Raw genomic sequence first — 23,881 nt, 5'->3', positions numbered from 1 at the left:
GGATCATAAATCAAAAATTGATTGACATATACCTTCATTTTTATGCTTTCAGTTTAGATTAACTGATGCATCACTGCTTTGAGAAAGTCCAGTTCTGCAGGGAGATAAAAGCACAATTAATCTTGGCTGCTCAGTTTCTCCTTAACTTCTTACTTCAACTCACAAGCAAGTCAATCAGTAATGCAAGGAGGTGATTCAAACTTCTGAGCTGATTTCAAAATATATAATTCAGTTTAATTAGTATATCAGGATTTGTCACTTAAGTATAGGCTTTTTACTAATAATCATGATAAAATTCCAAATATTGTGTAAGGTTAAAATTCATATTGCGCTGTTTGTCAATAGAACTTTCATATTAAATACTTCTGTATCAAACTGAAGGTCCAAGTTACATTGACCCCCTTCACCATCCTCATTTCCTTCCCTCGCCTCATCTCCTCATTTGCCCATCATCTCCCTGCGGGGCTCCTCCCCCTCCCTTTCTTCTATGGTCTTCTACTGTCTCCTATCAGATTCCCCCTTCTCCAGCCCTTTATCTCCTTCACCTATCAGCTTCTCAGCCCTTTACTTCACCTTTTCCCCTCCCCCGCTTTCACCTATCACCTACCACCTGGCACTTATTCCTCCCCTCCCCTCAACTTCTTGCTCTAACTTCTCATCTTTTTTCCCAGTCCCGATGAAGGGTCTCAGCCCAAGATGTCGACTGTTTACTCTTTTCCATAGATGCTGCCTGTCCTGCTGAGTTCCAGCTTCTGCAGATTTTCTCATCCACGTCACCAGATAATTATTTTGATTCTCTTCAACAAGCTTTTAATAAATAGTTTTTCCCATCTCCTGGAAAAGTATGAACATGCATTACAACCACAATTATTATCATGAGCTGAAGGCATATACTTTCAATAGCTTAAGAATTGTACCATATATAATCTGATTTTTATTTTGCTTTTTATTCAGTAAGCTACTACTACTACTACTACAGTATATGAGGCAAATATTGATTTGAAGCCATTTGTATAATTGGGCTTTCTATGAGTGGCCAAGAAATAACCTTTGCTAGTACTCTCTAGGTAGCACAATCACTGGTGTTTAGGGCAGCTATGATGATCCACATCTCAGGAAGTGTTGAGGGTTTCCTTCATCACGTCAGTAGCTTCCCCTCGGTTTTCACTGTCAGTCATGCAAGTCCCAGGTGGAGACTCAGGAATACCATTGCACACAGATGTGGAAAGATTCTTCATTGTTATTTCTGTAACAATTTTATTTTACCAGTCAGGGTTGTTAGCCCTGAATTGAATCCCCAAACCTGGAGGATTGGTGGACCACTCTTAGTCTCGCCTCTACTGTTTGGCATGGGTGACCCTACCAAGAGCCAAAGCGCAAAGCCCTGACTCCAGCCAACATAGCTTCCGGGTCATTGAAGCAAACCCACCAACAAGGTTGTGGTCGTCACAGAGGAATCAATGCCACAGCAGAGGTTTAATGATGCACAGAAACATCATTCACCACTAAAACAAGTTTTTGAAATTGATCCTGAAACTTGTATTTTGGAAAGAGCTGGCTGAACAACCAAGGATGAACAAGTTTAAGTGTAAGTTTCCTTAATCAGCATGTAGAAGTCCCAACGAAAAAGGGTGCAATACTTGACCTGCTATAGGGAATGAGACAGGGCAGGGTATAGAAGTTTGTGTAGGTAGTGAAGATTTTGCACCTACATCAGTAGTGGGAACATTACTGGAAGGTAGTCTAAGGGACTGTATTTATGAGTATTTAGATAGACATAGACTGATTAAGGATAGTCAGCATGACTTTGTGCATGGTAGGTAATGTTTAACCAATCTTTTTCAAGCAAGTTACCAGGAAAGTTGATAAAGGCAAGTAAGTGACTGTTGGCTGCATGGACTTTAACGAGGCATTTGACAAAGTCCAGTATGGGAGGTTGGTCAAGAAAGTTCAGTCACTCAGCATTCAATGTGAGGTGGTAAATTGAATTAAATATTGGCTTTGTGGGAGAAGCCAGTGAGTAGCATTAGATGGTTGCCTCTCTAACCATATAACAATTACAGCATGGAAACAGGCCATCTCGGCCCTTCTAGTCCGTGTCGATGTTTACACTCACCTAGTCCCACTGGCCCGCACTCAGCCCAAAACCCTCCATTCCTTTCCTATCCACAAACCTATCCAATTTTACTTTAAGTGACAAGAGACCTGTGACTAGTGGAGCAACATGTTGTTTGTCATCTATATCAATGATTTGGATGATAATGACTAACTGGATCAGTAAATTTGTAGATGATACCAAGATTGGGGTGTAGTGGATGAGGAACGCTATCATGGTTTGCAGAAGGAACTGGATCAGCTGGAAAAATGGCAAATAGAACGTATTGCAAGCGTGAGGCACTTCTCTATGATAGGACCAACCAGGTTTAGGTCTTACACAATGAAGGGTAGAGACCTGAGGAGTGTGGTAGAACACTGGGAATACTGGTCCAAAATTCATTGTAAGTGGTGTCGCAGGTAGATAGTGTCTTAAAGAAAGCTTTTGGCCTATTGGCTTTCATAAATCAAAGTATCAGGTACAAGAGATGGGATGTTATGTTGAAGTTGTAACAAAACATTGCTGAGGGCTATTTTGGAGTTTTGGTCACCTACCTACAGGAAAGATGTAAACAAGGTTTAAAGAGTAGACAGTAAATTTACAAAGATGTTGCCAGGCCAAAGTTTTAAGGAAATAACTGAGGTGAGATTTGATAGAAGTATTGGTTGTTACCCTCTACCCAGTTGGGCATGTAACACTTACCCAAAAGGCTGGTATATGTCTAGGGGAAAAGGAGATCCAGCCACACACCAACCCACCTCCCGTACACGCAGGTGCTGTGAGAATCGAGTTTATGCCTCACGCCACCCACCGTATCAACTTCACACCAAATACCGTTATGAAATACACTTTATAGAGTTTACTAACATTAACTAAAGAAGTATTAGGCAATACAATATATATATATGGAAAGAAAAAAACAAAAGGCACCAACTTATCAAAGTTCAGTCAGTGTAGTGCACATCGTAGGAGCTCGATCAACGAATCATCCGACAGCCACGTCGTCGCACTCTTACGAGCAGTCCAGCACCCGTCCACCTTCCTCGTCCGTCTTCCTCCCGACTCTCTTCACACTCCAAGCCCGCGCAACCCCTCCCCCAAGTTCCCAGCCTCACAAAACACAATAACATTCCCCATTGATTAACAAATGAATACAATGACCATATCAGCCATTCTAAAGCGAAACAATGGCGAGAGAAACATTTATCAGACAAAGAAGCATTCCTACTCGTAACAAACCAAAGAAGCCATTTTGAGTAACATACACAGGACATTGTACAGACATGTTATGTATTATTTCATGATCATATACAATCACATTTCCTTTTCCATTTTCTGATGCCAACCGTGTTGACAATGTGGAGCTTGCAATGATTTGTCTGCATAAAATGATTTATTTATACTGTTTTTATTGAAGAAATTATTCAGTTCACACATGTAACCGGGCAAAAAATTGCATAGTACAAGATTTTTGGACACTTCATTACAAATCAAAGGGTACATTGGTCTTAAGAGTGTGGAATGTGCTGCATGCAAGCTCGATTTCAATACTTAAGAGAAGTTTGGATAGGTAAATGGATGGTAGGGATGTAGAAGTCTATGGATGGTATGCAGGTCGATGGGAGTAGGCAGTTTAAAATGGTTCAGAACAGACTAGATGGGCCAAAATGCCTATTTCTGTGCTATACTTTTCTATGACTATGATTTTAAAGAGAATCTTGAAAACAGATCATTAAATTAATGCACTTTAGTTTGTTATTTATGTGTGATTCATCTGTAGATTTTATCCTTTCCTTCATAATTTGTGTCATGTGTACTACTGTGTTTTATACCCTGGTTTGGAGAAACATTGTCTCATTTCTATATGTTATATAAATATATGCAGTTAAACAACAATGATCTTCACTTAACCTGATTAACTACAAAAATAGGGCAAAATTGTACTACACAAGTCAAAAGAATCTTAATACGAGTTTGTAGGTGAAACTGTTTGTATGTCCTTCATTCACTAAGTGGTACGAAAGTCAATTGTTAGTAACTGACAGCTATATCCTGACTTTTAAACCATTGCAGACTGATCTTAAATTTGGATCATTCTGACTGTAAAACCTGATATTGACTTTTAAATGTAATTATGGATATACTTACATGAAAACAAACTCCTTAACTCTTGGAATGGTTGTGACATTTTATTTGTAATATTGCTTTTTTAACATTCAGTGCATGAAATTGAAAAATTCCTATGTTCAAATTCTTGAGATTACATACATCACTAATTTTTGGCTGTGATAATGACAAAGTTTTTTGGTCACTCAGTATTCCTGGGCTTCTCATATACACACAGCTTTAACTATGGCATGCCAGGTGGCTTGTTAAACGGGACTTTACTTCAACACTTAAGTGAAATTTGAGGCTAAAGATTGCTTGGAGTTTGGTTGGATATGATGTAGCCCTGAATAAAAGCCAGTATCTTTTAGGACACTATCATAAAAGGACATCCAACAGCATTATTTACAAACCCCATTTCCAGAAAAGTTGGGATATTTTCCAAAATGCAATAAAAACAAAATTCTGTGATATGTTAATTCACGTGAACCTTTATTTAACTGACAAAAGTACAAAGAAAAGATTTTCAATAGTTTTACTGACCAACTTAATTGTATTTTGTAAATATACGCAAATTTAGAATTTGACGGCTGCAACACACTCAACAGAAATTGGGAGTGAGTTAAAATAAGATTGAAAAGTGCACAGAATATTCAAGTAGCACCGGTTTGGAAGACTCCACATTAAGCAGGCTAATTGGTAGCAGGTGAGGTATCATGACTGAGTAAAAAAGTAGCGTCCATCAAAGGCTCAGTCTTTGCAAGCAAGGATGCGTCGTGGCTCACCCCTTTGTGCCAAAATTCGTGAGAGAATTGTTAGTCAGTTCAAAAGGAACATTTCCCAACACAAGATTGCAGAGAATTTAGGTCTTTCAACATCTACAGTACATAATATTATGAAAAGATTGAGAATTCAGAGACATCTCAGTGCGTAAAGGGCAAGGTCGGAAACCACTGTTGAATGCGCGTGATCTTCGAGCCCTCAGGCGGCACTGCCTAAGAAACCGTCATGCTACTGTGACAATTATAGCCACCTGGGCTCGGGAATACTTCGGAAAATCATTGTCACTTAACACAGTCCGTTGCTGCATCCAGAAATGCAACTTGAAACTGTATTACGCAAGGAGGAAGCCATACATCAACTCTATGCAGAGTTACGAACCCCGTAACTGGGTCACTTACCAGCAAAGATGGAGACGTCCGTTGAAGTCTGATGATACTATTTTTAACAGTATTTATCAGTAAAAATACACAAAAAGAATATCAACATAAATATACAGATAATATACGTCGTCAATACTAAATCTAAAAGTGCGGGTATAATAATAATCAATAAGAAATAAGCTCTATCGTTGTCTAGGGGATAATGAATTGTCCGATGGAAATATACAGTTCACTGCAATTCCACAAGCTGCCGTCGTTTGGTTGTCGCTGTGTTGCACTTTGTTGGAGAGAGAGAGAAATGGGAATAGAATGGGAACAGTTACCGCTATGGGTTTTTCCAACCTTTATGATTTCGATCCGTCAGGAGTCTCTTTGTCGTGGCCATTCAATTGTGACCTCTCCTTTAGCTAAACTGTTCTTCCGTGATGAGCCTGCCACCCTGGCAAGGGAGGATGCACACGAGCCCCCATCGGCTGTCGCTATTAAACGCTGTCACGGGATCTCTAGCGTTTCTCCTGGTGCGTCTAAAGGGGTTGTTTCCCAGACCCTCTTTTATCCTTACTCACGGGGTCTCAGATGTCAATCAGGTTGGGATGATGCAATCCCTCAACCAGTCCACTCTGGTTGTCCCGAGGGGTTTCAATGAATAGTACAGTACTCAATACACAATTCCGTCTCCAAGAGACAATGGCCGTTATCAGTGGTTCCGTTTCGCTGAGGTCAGGACACATTCCAAACCTTGTGTATTCTGGACGTCTCTCATTTCCTGGGTCTCAGACCCGAATTAATAGCGATCTTGCGATTCTCAAAAAGGAGGGGGCGACTTTGTACCCTTCGGCCCCTCAGAGTTGCTTCACATTCATAACAGCAGAAACGCCGGCGAGTTCTCTGGGCCCGAGCTCATCTCAGATGGACCAAAAGACTGCGGAACCGTGTGCTGTGGTCAGATGAGTCCACATTTCAGCTAGTTTTTGGGAAAAAATGGGTGTCGAGTTCTCCGTGCCAAAGATGAAAACTACCATCCTGATTGTTATCAGCGAAAGGTGCAAAAGCCAGCATCTGTGATGGTATGGGGGTGCATCAGTGAGTTTCATGTATGTGAAGGTACCATTGACTCTGAGGCGTATATTAGGATTTTAGAGAGACATATGTTGCCATCAAGGCGTCTCTTCCTGGGGCATCCATGCTTATTTCAGCAGGACAATGCCAGACCATTCTGCACGGGCTACAACAGCGTGGCTTTGTTTACACAGAGTGCGTGTGCTTGACTGGCCTGCTGCCAGTCCAGATCTATCTCCTATTGAAAATGTATGGCGCATCATGAAGAGGAGAAACAGACAACGGAGACCATGGACTGTTGAGCAGCTGAAGTCTTATATCAAGCAAGAATGGACAAAATTTCCAGTTGCAAATCTACTAAAATTAGTATCCTCAGTTCCAAAATGATTAAAAAGTGTTATTAAAAGGAAAGGTGATGTAACACAATGGTAAACATGCCTCTGTCCCAACTTTTGATGAGTGTGTTGCAGCCATCAAATTCTAAATTTGTGTATATTTACAAAATACAAGTTGGTCAGTAAAACTATTGAAAATCTTTTCTTTGTACTTTTGTCAGTTAAATAAAGGCTCACATGAATTAACATATCACAGATTTTTGTTTTTATTGCATTTTGGAAATTACCCCACTTTTCTGGAAATGGGGTTTGTATGTGCATGTATGGAAGGAGCAACACTTATCTAGGTACTATAAAGTTTAATTAGCACTAGAGAATATGAACCAAACATGAGCATTTATACAAAATGCAGTGATACTAATTTTAACACTGAAGAAAAATATTACTGAATTTAATTTCTGAACAGCATAAAATGATGAATAATATCCAGAATTATAGCTTATACCTTGAAAAACATTATTGGTTAAGTCAGAAGATTTTCAGATGTTCACTTTTCAAGCAGCACAAAATTTGTAATTAAAATGTAGCACCCAAGGAAAAAATGTTGGATAGAAGCATCCAGTCCAAAATTCAATTATATGTAATCTATATACAGGTTTCCCCTGCTATCCAAAGGTAGAGCTTTCCTATGAAACCGTTCGTAAACCGAAATGGCGTAAAGCAGAGAAGCAATTACCATTAATTTATAAGGGAAAAATTTTTGAGCATTCCCAGACCAAAAAAAACCTACCACATAAAACCTGAAATAACATTAACATATAGTAAAAGCAGGAATGGTATGATAAATACACAGCATATATAAAGTAGAAATAATGTACGTACAGTGCAGTTTCACTTACCAGAATTGGGAAGATTGAGGCAAAACCGATTTGTAGAAAAAAAAAATCGGCACGTACGTGCATGCTTACGTACACGCATGCGCACACACCTGCCCCCACAAGGCTTCAATGTCATATAAGTCTTTCTCGGGGTAAACACAAGTTTAAAGTGGGTGTCTTTTTTCATAAAAGCGAAAATCCTCTTTTGGTTAGCGAAAACAGGTACTAATGTAGGTCTTTCGTAAAAGTGAAATGTCGTAAAGTGAACGTTCGGAAAGTGGGAGACACCTGTACTGTCAATCTGATCTTTTCTGAAAATGTAAGAATGACATCTTGAGATCTATTTCCTTAAGAAAAACATACCAAGCAGAAGGAGTTAAATAAATTCTCATGGATCTTCCAGATATTACTGGTTTTCTCTTCACCACTATTTCTCATTTCTTGTACTGACTGTACCCTGGATAAAATCGGTCTGCTCATACTCATGTATTTAAAGAACGAGATTATTTAAGAATTACAGTTACAGCCTCAAAAGTTAAAGCAGCTGAAATCAAGGATCAAAATGTCCAGACAACACTGCTGTGTATGGAACTACCCAAGGAACACTTTACCTGACTGCCAGTTTTGCGTGGTCTATGGTAACAAAATGTCATCTGATACCAAGGAAATTGGTTTAAAAAAATTGGCATGCCAGTACACAAAATCAAAGAAAGACTTTAATCAAACAGCAGGTTATTCAGTAGTGATCAACTGAAGTATTTTGAGCATATCTGTATAACTCTTACATCAACAGCTTTACAAACTAGTTTTGGCTTGACAAAATACAATCTCAGGCAAGTTACAAGCCTGTCCTCTAAACCATGAACACATTTTCAAAATTTACAGTTACATTTGTCAAAAATATATAATTGATTTTCATGCTATTTACATGCTATCTATAGCCAGTAAATAAATAAAAATCTCCCAGTTTATACACTGGCAAGTTTACAAATCTTTTTGTATGTTCCAGAACATGTACATTTTACAAAAATAAAGGTTATACTGGTACCTCACTGATACAATTTAAGCACTCACTGCTCCAGTCTGAATGTTCACAAAGTCTCTGCTCTTACTGTGAGCTGCTGTGCAGGGAAGCTGCACGGACTGAACAACAAATCACCCCATGCCTTAGCGTGGAGAGACAGCCTATGAGGGATGGTACTGAACAGGATAAGGCAGGTTATGAAGCCAATTAGGGCTAAGAATGGGTCTTTGCACTGGCTGGAAAGGTAAATTTAGGTAAGATCGTTGGGAACTGATAGAAGCTGCCTATTTTGTAGGCAGACGGCTCACATTTAGTGTCATCTCCACCCCTTCTCAAATGTGATAACGTGCCTCCGTTGAGATTAGGGAATTTTCCAGGCTGGAGAGGGCTGTGCCACCAAGTACGGAGGAGACAACAGCAGTTTCCATTAGATCCAATAAACAGTGATTTGGGAGGCCTGACACCAGTGAAGGCAGGTGTTGCATTTTTGGCAACAACACCCCATACTCGCTGTGCAATCTTGAGCTTCAAAGTCTCAGCAATGAGTGGTGCATCACTCACTGTAGACAACCCCACCAGCCCACAGAGGTCGCCTGCCCACGCCTAGCCAAGAAGCGATTCATTGTTATATTTATGAAGGTTTCCAGGACGGTAGTGACTGCAGTGGAGAAGGCAGGGAATAATGCCAGAATCCTGGCATAGCAGCACTGTCAGTAACACATCTGCCTATATATATATACGTATATAATGCTACAATGTCCCTTTTTTTGCTGGAAATCCATACCCTCACATTTGGAAAACTTGGAGCACTAAATAAGGTACCAGTACAAATGATGAGGCTTTTAAATTCCATTCTTACTTTGTGCTCTCTCAACTGAAAGGACACAAATAGAAACAAATACTATTGACTCAGCATTCTTTGTAGCTGTTATAGGAAAATAAGATGGAAGCCAAAAATATATTCAATGTGATAGATATAGCAGTTGTCCTGATGTAGAAGGGCTCCAGTCTTTGAATAAAAAATATTTTCATTCAAAGCCAGGCACTGCTTCAATTCTGAAACAAGCTATTATGTTACGAAGGAATAGGATATATAGTTTAGGTGTTGAGTTCAAATTTCACTTTAGAAAAATTAAAATTTATGTTTTAACAAACATTTCAACAAGCAAATGCAGCAAATTACTCATGATCCAGCACCAATGCAGATAGTGCATTGGGGTCTCTCATGAGTGGATTTGCTGAAAGAATTCGATCAATTTTCTCTCTTTGGGTAAAATCCGGAAAGATCTTAAACAATTCTTGTTTCAGTTGTTCAGTCTCTTCTTTTGATCGCAAATGGGGAATCACAGGTTGCTCCAAGAGTGGAGGGTAATTAACAGGTGGTGTTGCGATCGGCACACTTTGATTAACCACTGCATTTGGAAAAGTCCTAAAAGGAAGAAAACAAACTCAGATGTATGTTCATTACATAATAGATTACACCAGCACGTATTCAACTGCTTCTACTAGCGTTTTGAGAACCAAAATGCAGACTGAATCTTGTAAATAGCAATGATGTTCAGACAAATTTTTGAAATACATTTTCAATTTTATAACTCTTGGAAAAAAAGATTTGCAGTAGGTGATTTTACTCGAATCCCAAATTGTCCATTTATATAATCAAAATCATCCATGTGATGCAGGGATTGCTGTCACAGCCAGCAGTTATTTCTGCTTCTAAAGTATCCTAAGTGTTAATTAATCACCATCTGAATCACTGCAATCCATTTGAAGGAAATTATTTGGCACATTAGGATACTAAGCTCCAGGATTTAAACCAATGGATAACAAAGAATTGGCAATATGATCAAAGTTGTTTTTTCACTTGCAGATGGTTATCAGTTCTGAGATGACATTAAAAATGCCTTGGGGATTGTTGTAATGCATTTTTCTACACTGCCAATATAGAGGGAAGGGTGGGGCAACAATCAAGTGGACAGCCATGTTCTGGCTGGTAGTGAGTATCTTTAGGGTAGTTCACCCAAGTGACGAGTGCATTCTGAGCCACACCCAATTTACTTTTTCCAGTTGTTATTGTTACGAATGTGGAGCAACTCTGAGGGGCCGAAGGGTGCAAAGTCGCCCCCTCCTTTTTGAGGATCGCAAGATCGCTATTATTTCGGGTCTGAGACCCAGGAAATGAGAGAGATACACAGCATGTCAATAATGAGAGAGACGCGGGAACAGCAAGGGCGGTTGTTATAGACACCGCCGAATACACAAGGTTTGGAATGTCTCTTAACAAAAGCGAAACGGAACCACTGATTACCGTTATTGTCTCTTGGAGAAGGAATTGTGTATTGAGTACTGTACTGGTCATTGAAACCTCTCAGGGGACAACCAGAGTGGTCTGGTTGAGGAATTACATCATCCCAACCTGACTGACATCTGAGACCCCGTGAGTGAGGATAAAAGAGGGGTCTGGGGAACACCCCTTTAGACGCACCAGGAGAAACGCTAGAAATCCCGTGACAGCGTTTTATAGCGAAAGCTGGTGGGGGCTCGTGTGCGTCCTCCCTTGCCTGGGTGGTGGGCTCACCACGGAAGAATGGTTTAGCTAAAGGAGAGGTCACAATTGAACAGCCACGACAATGAGACACCTGACGGATCGAAATCATAAAGGAAGGTTGGCAAAACCCGTAGCGGTAAATGTTCCCATTCTCTTTCTCTCTCTCTCCCCAACAATTGCAACACAGCGACAACCAAAAAGACGGCAGCTTGTGTGGAACTGCAGTGAACTTTATATTTCCATCGGACAATACATTATCCCCTAGACAACGATAGAGCTTATTTCTTATTATTATTATACCCGCACTTTTAGATTTAGTATTGACGATGTATATTATCTGTATATTTGCATTGATATTATTTTTGTGTATTTTTACTAATAAATACTGTTAAAAATAGTATCATCAGACTTCAACGGACGTCTCTATCTTTGCTGGTAAGTCACCCAGTTACGGGGTTCGTAACATTATTAAGTTTTAGAGAATCATGGACACTCCAAAGCAACCTGAAGCAGGTTATTTAGCTTTTGACCTTCTCTTGCAGCCATTAGGGGTGGTTCAGTTAAATTTCTGATCAACAACTCAGTATTGCTGTTGGCCTGAACAAGCAAATAGTAGCATCAGGTAAAGGGTATGAAATTCTCTTGCTGGAGATTGTGAATGCCTGCTATTCATGATTATGGTAGTCATAGGGTTATCACAACCATCATGGGAATAGAAGAATGGACTGTTTAAATAGCCTTAATCAATATTCCGAGATGGCTTCTGCAAAGGTGATTCGTTGTCCGTTAAGTTCTGAGAATGAAAGTGAACTCAAGTCAGAAGGTCGATAAAAAGCTCACACTGAGGAACACGTTGCTTGGGGCCTATATCAGAATTCCAAATCAGGATTATACTGAACAGTTAGAACCAGATCAAGTGAGCTGTGATAACAATACATTTAGCTTGAAGATATCTAGGAACTTAACTCCATATGAAACCTCAGAACATTTTAAGAACCTGGGTTCAAGGGAATGCCCTTGAAGCAACACTTGCAAGGAGAAATTCCAAGTCTGAGATTCAGAGTAAAGGGAAGCTTTAAGCCTGACCGAGACTGAATACTACATTCTGACAGACAGTATAATATGCAAGACACGAGTGCTTATATATTGGCTTTCAAATACAAATTTGCATAAATGTAGGTTAATCTTGCAGCATTTTTAGCAATTGTTTGAAATCACACTGACAAAATTAGTTGACTCTAAATTAACTGAATTCAACAAGCACAATACTGCCATTTGTCACACAGAAGCCCGGATAATGCAAGAGCATATGGACTAGTGCACTAGAGAAACACAGAGACAATTAAATTCAGCAGGGGGGAAAAGTTCCTGGACCACATCCACACTATAGACAGCATCGTCAAAGAAAATGTGCAATGAAACTCAACAGAATGAAGTGGTTTTTTTCTACTAAAAATACTATTTAAGAATGAAATGCATCATTCTGCTCTCCGGTGCACCAAGTCACTTTCCAATAAGGCATAATACAACCACTTTCAAGATGTATTGAATCAACCGGACATACAGTATCTGAACCCCTAATTTAAATACACCCATGGTACTTTTACCATGGCAAATTAAGGGCGAATGTGGCTCAGATTCTGATTGGTGAAGAGGGTGCTATGTGCAGTTTCATTTGCCTGAATGGAGTTTATTTTTTATTTTAAAAAGGTAACAGCCCCGTATAAGCCAATAGAACCCAATTTTTGTCAAGCACTATAAATATCAGAAATACAAATATTAATGCATTTTATTGGTATAATGGATGTTACCCAAACAGCAAAATAACTCCCTAATCATCTTTCAAAAATTGCCATATGGGATCTTTCACAAATACAAGAAAATCTGCAGACGCTGGAAATCCAAAGCAATTTTTTTTGTGGGATCTTTCACTTTTTCCTTGAACAAGCAGATAAGAATTCAATCTCAACTGAAAAACAGCAGTCTGTCCTGAAATGTTGTTTGAAATTGGAGAACTGCTTTTGGCTCCAGGAGACGACAAAACATTTCAACAAGGCGCTGAATAGTTACATGCCCATGTCAAACTAAGACATAATTAATTTGCAGTTTTCACTGTAGTGAACAGCTAACTGATGCTACTTACTTTCAGGGGAAACTACTCCAGCAAATTGCAGGAGTGCCTTACTGGTTTAAGAAATTGCACCCTAATAAAAATCATTAGCAGAAAATAAATGAAAACTAAAAGTTCACTTCTTTTAGAATGAAAACATTTGAAACATGAAAAAAAAATCAAAAAACTTAGTGGCTCCCTTCCACAGCACAAACATCTGGATAAATTCCTTTTTAGTATGCAGTACCTGGAAGTCTCTGCTTGCAGAAATATGTCCAGTCTGGGTCCATTCCTTCCAAGGGGATCATCAGGTATCATAAATATGTCTCCAACAAATGTATACTGTAGTAATCTTATAAATAGAATAAACAGGTTACTATTTGCCAAAATAAGATAATTCAATACATAATTTTAAAGTGCATATAATTGTAAGATTTCTGCCTAAAGAATTTGGGCAAATAATCATTAATTTTCCTTATCAAATCCCTAGTTTCTTACTTAAAACATTCATCTACTTCAAGCAGTAAGAATGCCTCACTCAGCCTCAACTATAACAATAAAAAGTATTTAAAAAATGTTTGCTGCAGTAGACATTTGCTCTCGTGCCTGCTCTGCCATTTAATACAATTATAGCTGGCCTTTACCTCGTGTTCCTTTCTTGCACTAGTGCTATTTTCCCTGGTTCCCTGAACACCCAGCAAGGGTCTCTGCAATCCAATTAGGCAGAGAATTCCAAAATTCCACTAACACTGGCTGAACAACTATCGTGTTCCTTTCTTGCACTAGTGCTATTTTCCCTGGTTCCCTGAACACCCAGCAAGGGTCTCTGCAATCCAATTAGGCAGAGAATTCCAAAATTCCACTAACACTGGCTGAACAACTATTTTTTTCATCCATCCTGAATGGTGGACCCCTTTACCTTCACGCAGTGAATCCTGGTTTAATAAACACCAGCCACGGCACACATCATTTTTGTATTTGTTCTGTTAAACTTGGTGTATTTTTCTGAGATCACCTCCTAGTTTCCTACGTTAATGAGTAGTCCCTGTGGAACAGGCAAAACAGCAGCATAGCAGCTAAATGACTAGACTACTTATAGATTCAGAATAACTATCCAGAGATGAGAATTCAAATCTCTTCTTGGCATCCCTCAGCAACAACACTTTTCAAATTGTCACCATTAAAATAATAATTGTTTTTTCTGTTTTGTCCATTAAAACCAACCACCTTGCATTCTCACCTATGCCATTTGTTATTCCTCATCCTTTTACCTATAAATGGAACACAACCCCCCAAACCTCTGCATCCTTCCTTACACACTAATCTTCCACCCAATTTTGTAGGATCAGAAAACATGAAAGCATTATTTCTTCATTCTTACTTACAATTTTGAATCAATGTGACATACAAATGTTTGTGCCTTCTCCCAGAGCAAATCCATCACTCACATTTGTCCACTTAGATCCCTGTAATCTATCTTCTCTCATATATGCAACACTCCTAGAGTGGAACTATTTACAGAGGCTAATTAACTCAAAAGCACATGTTTATGACATGGGAATTTGCACATTCTCCCTATTCCACATGAAATGGGGAGAATGTGCAAACTCCACACAGACATCTGAGGTCATGATGCAACCCAGGTCCCTGGAACCATGAGGCAACAGCATCAATGGCTGCAACATACGCGATCTCTTTCTCCAAATCCCTGATACAGACAAGACAACTAGGGCTTCAGCCCACCATCCACAGCCTCTCACCCTTTCTTAAATAATGGGGTTACATTTGCTACCTTCTGATCTGTGAGAATGATGAACCTTTTAAAGAGGACAAGCAAAGAATCAGTGTTTCTGGTTGTCACTAGACTTTATAAATTCCCTTTACAAAGGGGCAAAGATAAATAAACGTGTAATTTTTATTTAATGCTAAACCGAAACAACTTGGTGCTAACTGTAATCAACATGCAAATTATGAAAGTTTGCTCAACCTGCATGTATTAATGGTGGGTGGACTGCAATTAAAGCCACTGACCCTGGGAGACAATTAAATCACAGTCAATGCTTTTGTTCACAATTTAGTTACTACTGCTGGAAAATTCATGCAAAATGCTTCCCTTCATAGATAAGGAATATGTATCAGCAGTTTACACAAATGAAGTCTTCATTCAAATAATACATCACTTAATTGACAAAAATGGGGAATAGTAAAGCAAAACCATTCACTCCTTCAAAGATTGCCTGCTACCAAGGCATGCATTTTGTCAATATTTAATAATGAAAAATCATATATCTTTTTTAGGTAGGAAATACCCTACCTAAGAAAAATATTTCATTCACTGCCAGTTTTGTTGATGAGTCAAAATGCTTTTTTAAAAATGCCTGTTATTAACTTGCAGAATTTTCCCATTAATGTAAATTAATAATTCACCTGCTAAAATCTTGTCTAAAATCACCATTTAGACATGCTGCTATTTTTCATATAAAAAGCAGACAGAAAACTAAAATGAATTTGAAAAGTCGACAGCTTTTGTGAATACAATTCTGTCCTCTAATAACTGCAAAAAGCATGAATTCCATGAATAGTAAACTAAATGTTTACTTCTGTGGTACTGGCACAAATGTTGAGTGTTGAGCGTCACTCAGAAAGCTTGATCTATGCTACCAGACACTAGGTCTTAATGTTTCAAAATTACAAATTTGTTGTGCTGAACTCTGTATCGATTCAGGCATAACCTGAACTATGGCATCAATCAAAATTGCTTGATCTTAGATTTCCTACTTAATGTCTTCAGTTTCATGACTTCAGATTTTAGGATCTACTATGATCCAATTCAAACAGCTTTTGCACCATATTATTAGAATACTCAGTGCATACTGTTATAAATGTGTGGTTACCTTTCCTGAATTATTGATTTCCAGGCCGCAGACTCATGCACAAATTCTTTCAGGTTGTCATTAGTGACAATAATTCCTCCTGTTTTCTCAGCAAGATGCAATAAAAACCTGTAAAGGAACAACAGAATGACAAAAATGTTTGTCAGTCACCAAGGGCAAATTTTTACTCCCTTGATTAGTGTCTTAACTTATCAATATTCCTTTACCTTGTTTTAGCATCTCAGGTCAACCAACAAGCACATCTAAGGCTATTCTACTGACATTTTACCTCAGCCACATTCAAAGTTTCTCTAGTTGTCAGATTTCAGTCATCTGCTCCTAACAGATTAGCTCAGAAATGTAAAGACATTAAAGTTTGGGAGGGTAGGATAAGTAACAGCATTTATCACATGCAGAATAAGGAGAAGGGAACTGTAGCATCTAGGATCTCTCTGACCACCTGCAGTAGATACTGTCAGTCCCTGCCAATGGCTTGCAAATATAGAGATAGTCATGACGCAGCTCTGAGTGACAATTTAGAAGAATGGTTGTGTGTTCAATACCTGCCCTCATGGGGACTCCTCTCCACATTGAGCCATGGGGTAATTCATGTCCAGGGAGCAATTTTTTCATATTTCTTTCTTACTTTGAAAATTTTACATACCACAAACAGTATTTTAAATTTAAAATCTCAGTTTAACTCAAATAGATTCCTTACTGTGGATATTATTTAATGTTTCAGGATATCAAAGTCAATGTAAAACATGCAGATACAATTAGTCTATGCACAAGTAAACGTGTAAGATTCAGGTGAGTGATTTATTTAAAATCGGGATAGTGGGGATCGGGGAAGAGAAACATTGAGCAAGAACTTCAATACTAAAGTAATTTTCAAAAATATATGTACTGTATTTGAACTACTAGTATAATTTGAGCTTTTGAAGGTCTGCCCAGTCATTTTACCTGTCATCATGCGATGCAATTCTTGTACCACACACACTTCGAGCCGGTGTGAAGGAAAGTACACCGAGTTCTTCAAGTTCATTTAAAAAATGCTGCTCTGTTGATAAACAAAATTTTAAATCACACTTGCATTGCAATTTATAGACAATCACTAACAGCTTAGCAAAAGTTGTTTATACTGAAAACATCAATCTAATGCTTTCAGACTGAATTTCTCTACTTTTGAGACCCAAAGTTGTAAGATAGCCAATGCATATAACAAGTGTAAAATATGAATGTCATGAGGTAATTAAAATTTTCATACAAAGCCAAAGAAATTAATTTCAAGGTGCAAACCCATTCAAATTATTATATTTACCAGCAATAGAAATGTCACTTAAAATTATTGCACATTTTATTGATGGAGCATACCTGTGATTCTGGGATCACGTTTGGTTCGCCACTGAGGAACAAAGGCAGTTATTTTTCGGTGACCACGATTCCAAAAATATTCCACTGCAATAGCAATACCACGACAGGAAAATACTTTTTTCATTCCATGTCTATGAAAATAAAAATATAGTATGATAAAATTATGACATATCAAATTCTTTTACTACATCTTCAAATTAACCTTGAATGCTGTCCAGACCAAGATCCTGATAGTAAAGCTAGTAGTTTAAGCATCCCCAATACTCTGTCATCAATATCTGAATTACTCATCTTTTGAATGGCAGAAAAAAATTACAAAGCAAGAAAAAATTGTGACAGATAGACAAATAGCATACTGTATTTAAAGTTTTCTGGTAGGAGTTTTTTTTTAATACTTGAAGCTTTTTTCTTAAACATTGGTATGTCTAAAAGCCTAATACATAATAAAAAGACCCATGTAATTGTTATTGCATAGAAGCCACATAACAGCAATTCTCTCAGATTGGTTCTTACCAACTCCTTCTCCCATACATTGGAAGGGATAGGACAGAGGGGCAACTATGATATAGATAATAAGTATAGGTTTGGAATCTTCTAAAAGGGTGGGGAATACTTATTCAGTGTAACTGATTTGAAGGATTTGCAAATAAAAGACAGAAGAGGGCAACAAAAACACATGGAGAATGTTGTTACATGGTTATTGGAAGCTTAAAAAGAATGCTAGAACTATTTAGCAAGTAAGCACATCAGAACCACTACACTGATAGTGCAAGTGAAGTACTTCAGCTCTAGAGAAGATTGAGTCCAGGATGCTGAGAAGAGTAAAGGCAAATAGACAGGTATTACATCTCCTGCAGTTATATGGGAACATGCAGTGAGGAAGAGTGGTTGACGATTATTTAAAAAATACAAAAGGGAGGGGAAGATAGCACCTTTAAAATGTTGAGAGTGGAAGGGAGGGGAAAATGTGAATAATGATGGCATTAGTTGAAGGTGGCGGAAATTACACAAGATAATCTATTCAATATGGAGGCTGGTGGGGTAAAATGGAAGAACAAGTGGTTCCTGCTCATGTGCATTGTGGAAGGAATGAGAAAAGAAATGTGGGAAACGGAGCAGAAGTAGTTCCGTCAACCTGGGAAATCCATAGTTGAGAGAAAGGAAGATATCTTAAATACTGCTGTTGAAAGTGTCATCAGTATAACAGAAGTAACATGGCTAGAAAATCAAATGGGCTTCTTACAGGTAGCAGGGTAAGAAGCACATTGTTGTAGGAGTCTGGGCTTCTAATGAATTTTGGCTACTAATCTAGCCTGAGTTGGCAATAAAGATGTTAAACCAAGGATAAAAAGCATTTATGAATATCTTCAAAGAAAAAATAGGGTGGAAATCAGCAGCAAATGCATCATATTTTTGCTTCATTGCAGGAAACAAAATACTGGAAAAGCGACGAAGGACAAGGCCCAAGAATGATTGAAACAAAGAGAGTCTTACATATCGCACAAACAAAAAGTTCTTGTGAATCCCCAAAGTGACACCTTCCATTCAGATAATGCGAACGGAATTACAGCAGTTGTTCAATGAAGCGAAGGACCCTCAAGCTATTATGGCATGCGTGGTATGAAGATGTGAATAGATTGATCAGCTATGGTGAAAACAAGCTGTATGAGACCAAAGACATGGCAACTATCAATGTCTGCAGAGGACACAAAGTAAAATGGATGTCAGTGGAAAGGCAATGTTAAGAAGCAAAACAGTTGTTAGGGAGAAATAAATTCTGTGGACAAAAACAGACAGATGGAAGAAAGTAACCTTTATCAAATACAAACCCTGCAATTTCTTACCATTTAGATAATTTAAAAAATTCATCCCAAAAAGGACCACCTCACAAATCTCCACATACTCAATTAACAGGATCTTTTGATTACTTATTAAATCCATCAGTATCATTTTGGCTTTGAATGTCCTTTTCACAACTTTCTTTATTAATGCATTTAGGGCTTAGTGTCTTCATCCATTAAATTGGGAAAGCATGAGGTCCTAGCACTAACCCCTGTTGCACACCATTTATACCTTATTAACCAGAGACTCATTTACAGTGTCTATAAAAAGTATTCACCGTCCCACCCCGAGAAAGTTTTCATGTTTGTTTTACAACATTGAATCAGTGGATTTAATTTGGCATTTTTTGACACTGATCACCAGAAAAAGACTCTTTCGTATCAAAGTGGAAAAAAATCTCTGAAAGGGATCTAAGTTAATTACAAATATACACACACAAAAAAATTGATTGCATAAGCATTCACCCCCTTTAATATGACACACTAAATCATTACTGGTGCATCAGTGATCATAACAGGTTTCAGAAGTCACATAATTAGTTAAATGAAGATCTGTTTTGGACTCCTGTGTGCAGTCAAGCTGTTTCAATTGATTGGAGTAAAAATACACCTGTATCTGAAGGTCCAACTGCAGTTGAGTCAGTATCCTGGCAAAAACTACACCATGAAGACAAAATAACACTCCAAGCAACTCCAAGAAAAGATTATTATAAAGCACAAGTCAGGAGATGGATACAAAAAAATTTGCTAGTCGCTGAATATCCCTTGGGAGTATAGTTATGCCAATCATCAAATGGAAAGAATATGACACAGCTGTGTATCTGCCTAGAGAAGGCCATCCTCAAAAACTGAGTAACCATGCAAGAAGGGTACTAGTGAAGGAAGCCACCAAGAAACCCATGACAACTCTGGAGGAGTTACAAGCTTCAATGGCTGAGATGGGAGAGACTGTGCATACAACAACTGTTGCCTGGGTGCTTCACCAGTTGTAGCTTTATGGGAGACTGGCAAAGAGAAAGTCACTGTTGAAAAAAAAAACACAGCTGAAATCTTGACTAGAGTTTGCGGGAAGGCATGTGGGAGACTCTGAAGTCAACTGGAAGAAGGCTCTATGGTCTGATGAAACTAAAATTGAGCCTTTTGGCCATCAGACTAACTGCTATGTTTGGCATAAGCCGAACACCCATCATCATCAAAACATGACATACCCTACTATGAAGCACAGTGGTGGGTGCATCATGCTGCGGGGATGTTTCACTGCAGCAGGGCCTGGAATGCTTATGAAGGTAGAGGGTAAAATGACTGTAGCAAAATACAGGGAAATCCTGGAGGAATGCCTGATGCAGTCTGCAAGAGAACTGCAACTTGGAAAAAGATTTGTTTTCCAGCAAGACAATGCCCCCAAGTATAAAGCCAAAGCTAAACATTCAAAGTTGAAAGAGACCTATCCACACAGACTCAAGGCTGTAATTGTAACCAAAGATGCATCTACTAAATACTGACTTGAAGTGGGTGAACATTTTGTCAATTTTTTTTGTGTTTCTATATTTGTAATTAATTTAGATCACTTTGTAGAGATCTGTTTTCTCTTTGAAATCTTTTCTGTTGATCAGTGTCAAAAAAAGGGCAAATTAAATCCACTGTGATCCAATATCCACTGTGACCCTCTGTGCCACAGGGATCAGTGCTGGGTCCATTGTTATTAGTCATCTTTATCAATGATCTGGATGATAATGTGGTAAACTGGATCAGCAAATTTGCTGATGATACAAAGATTGGAGGTGTAGTGAACAGTGAGGAAGGTTTTCAAAGCTTGCAGAGAGACTGGACCAGCTGGAAAAAATGGGCTGAAAAATGGCAGATGGAGTTTAATACAGACAAGTGTGAGGTATTGCACTTTGGAAGGAAAAACCAAGGTAGAACATACAAGGTAAATGGTAGGGCACTGAGGAGTGCAGTAGAACAGAGGGATCTAGGAATACAGATACATAATTCCCTAAAAGTGGTGTCACAGGTAGATAGGGTAGTAAAGAGAGCTTTTAAATCAAAGTACTGAGTACAAGAGTTGGAATCTTATGGTGAGGATGTACAAGGCATTGGTGAGGCCGAATTTGGAGGATTGTGTGCAGTTTTGGTCACCGAATTACAGGAAGGATATTAATAAGATTGAAAGAGTGAAGAGAAGGTTTACAAGGATGTTGCCGGGACTTGAGGAACTGAGTTACAGAGAAAGGTTGAATAGGTTAGGACTTTATTCCCTGGAGCGTAGAAGAATGAGGGGAGATTTGATAGAGGTATATAAAATTATAATGGGTATAGATAGAGTGAATGCAAGCAGGCTTTTTCCACTGAGGCCAGGGGAGAAAAAAACCAGAGCACATGGGTTAAGGGTGAAGGGGGAAAAGTTTAAAGGGAACATTGGGGGGGGCTTCTTCACACAGAGAGTGGTGGGAGTGTGGAATGAGCTGCCAGTTGAAGTGGTGAATGCGGGCTCACTTATAACATTAAAAAAAAACTTGGACAGGCACATGGATGAGTGGGGTATGGTGGGATATGGTCCAGGTGCAGGTCAGTGGGACTAGGCAGAAAAATGGTTTGGCACAGCCAAGGGCCAAAAGGCCTGTTTCTGTGCTGTAATGTTCTATGGTTCTATATTGTAAAAAAAATGAGAATTTCCCAGGGGGGGAATACTTTTTTAAAAAAATAGAGGCTGTATATGTTCCCTTTCCTGTTAGAAGTGTCAGCCTTCTAACCTGGCTAGTATATTACATCATAATTTTTTACTTTTTCCATTACATGTAACATGATACCTTATCAAATACTTGACTGGAAATTTAAGCAGAGATAAATACCGGTTTTCCATCATTCTCTGCACATTATATCGTCAAAATAATCTTAGTAAAAAAATTTCCCTTTCACAAAACTATTGCCACTCCAGAATGCTAGTACTCAAATAGGTATTTGTTCTCAAATTTTTCTGACACTTTCAAGCATTATTGATACTTAACACATCTTCATAAAACTGAGATCATGTCCACCAAAATGAACAATTCCACAGCCTCTTCCATCCTATCAATGAATAGGTTTCTAATGTTCTTCAATGACCCTGCCATCTTGATAACACACAGCTTCAGAAACATAATCACCAATCTTGCTCAGCATTCTTTTACAACCCTATGCATTATTTGAATTAGAAACTAAAACGCTTATAACTGCTCCAGATTTTTCTAGCTCCTTAAATTCATATTCAAGACCATGATATAGGAGCAGAATTTCATCATGGCTGATCCATTTTTCCTCTCAGTCCCAATTACCTGCCTTATCCCCATATTCCTTCATGCCCTGAACAGTGAAAGATCTATCAACCTCTGCCTTAAATATACATAAAGTCTTGGCCTCCACAGCTGCCTGTGGCAAAGAATTCCACAGATCACCACTCTCTGGCTAAAGAAATTACTCACCTATAACACTGCCTATAAAAAGTATTCACTTCCATGGAACTTTTCTTGTTTAATTGATATATAACATTGAATTACAGTCCCTACCATGAACCATCATGTTGTGGGGACGCTTCACTGCAGCAGGCCTGGAAAGGCTTATGAAGGTTGAGAGTAAAATGAATACAGCAAAATACAGGGAAATTCTGGAGGAAAACCTGATGTAGTCTGCAAGAAAACTGTACCTTGGAAGAAGATTTGCTTTCTGGCAAGACAATGATCCCAAGCATGAAGCTAAAGCTACACAGGAATAGTTTAAAAACAAGAAAATTCATGTCCTGGAGTGGGCAAATCAGAGTCCAGACCTCATTCCAATTGAGAATTTGTGGCTGGACTTGAAAAGGACGGTTCACTCACAATCCCCATGCAATCTGACAGAGCTTGAGCAGCTTCTTACAGAAGAATGAGGAAAAATTGCAGTGTCCAGATGTGCAGAGACCTAGCCACACAGATTCAAGGCCTTAATTGCTGCCAAAAGTGAATCTACTAAATACTGACTTGAAGGGGTTAATTATGTAATCAACTATTGCGTTTAGTAATTGTAATAAATTTAGATCAATTTGTAGAAATTTGTTAGAAATACACAAAAGAGTTTTTTCTGTGATCACAGAGGATTTATTTTGACTTTTTTGACACAGATTCAATGTTCTGAAACAATAAAATGTGAAAACTTCCGGGGGGGGGGGGGTTGGGGTGAATAATTTTTATAGGCACTGTAATTCATACTTGTGGAGATCCCTGCAAGGAGCTATCAACTGCCATTTTTTTGTTCCAACAACTGTAAAAACTAAATCAGTGGAGAAATCATATCCAATTACAAAATTAGTACTTCCACACAATTTCCAGAATTAACTCTCAAAATTTTCACAAACCTCAAATTTAAAAATCTATTCAGTTCAACATTCTCATAGAAACTGAACATTTCTACAATTACGGTAAAAACTACCATGAAGTGCTTTCCAACTACTTGGTTCAATA

The 23,881-nt window shown here is 38.5% G+C and overlaps 1 protein-coding gene across 1 annotated transcript in view; it reads right to left on the bottom strand.

The window, feature by feature from the left end:
- Window positions 1-8,339: 8,339 nt before the first annotated feature.
- Window positions 8,340-23,881, bottom strand: part of LOC140740669 (NEDD4-binding protein 1-like) — a 28,999-nt gene continuing 13,457 nt past the window's right edge. Inside the window, exons 3-7 of the mRNA XM_073070062.1 lie at window positions 17,566-17,696; window positions 17,155-17,251; window positions 16,213-16,320; window positions 13,566-13,670; window positions 8,340-10,089 (exon numbers count right to left, since the gene is read on the bottom strand). Coding sequence (XP_072926163.1) covers window positions 9,840-10,089; window positions 13,566-13,670; window positions 16,213-16,320; window positions 17,155-17,251; window positions 17,566-17,696 — 691 coding nt within the window. The 3' untranslated portion in view covers window positions 8,340-9,839. The remainder of the gene's footprint in view (window positions 10,090-13,565; window positions 13,671-16,212; window positions 16,321-17,154; window positions 17,252-17,565; window positions 17,697-23,881) is intronic.

Source organism: Hemitrygon akajei, chromosome 17 (assembly GCF_048418815.1).
Source record: "Hemitrygon akajei chromosome 17, sHemAka1.3, whole genome shotgun sequence".
NCBI classification, from domain to species: Eukaryota; Metazoa; Chordata; class Chondrichthyes; order Myliobatiformes; family Dasyatidae; genus Hemitrygon; species Hemitrygon akajei.
Note: the sequence above shows the minus strand (reverse complement) of the source record. Positions and strands in the feature narration are given on the sequence as shown.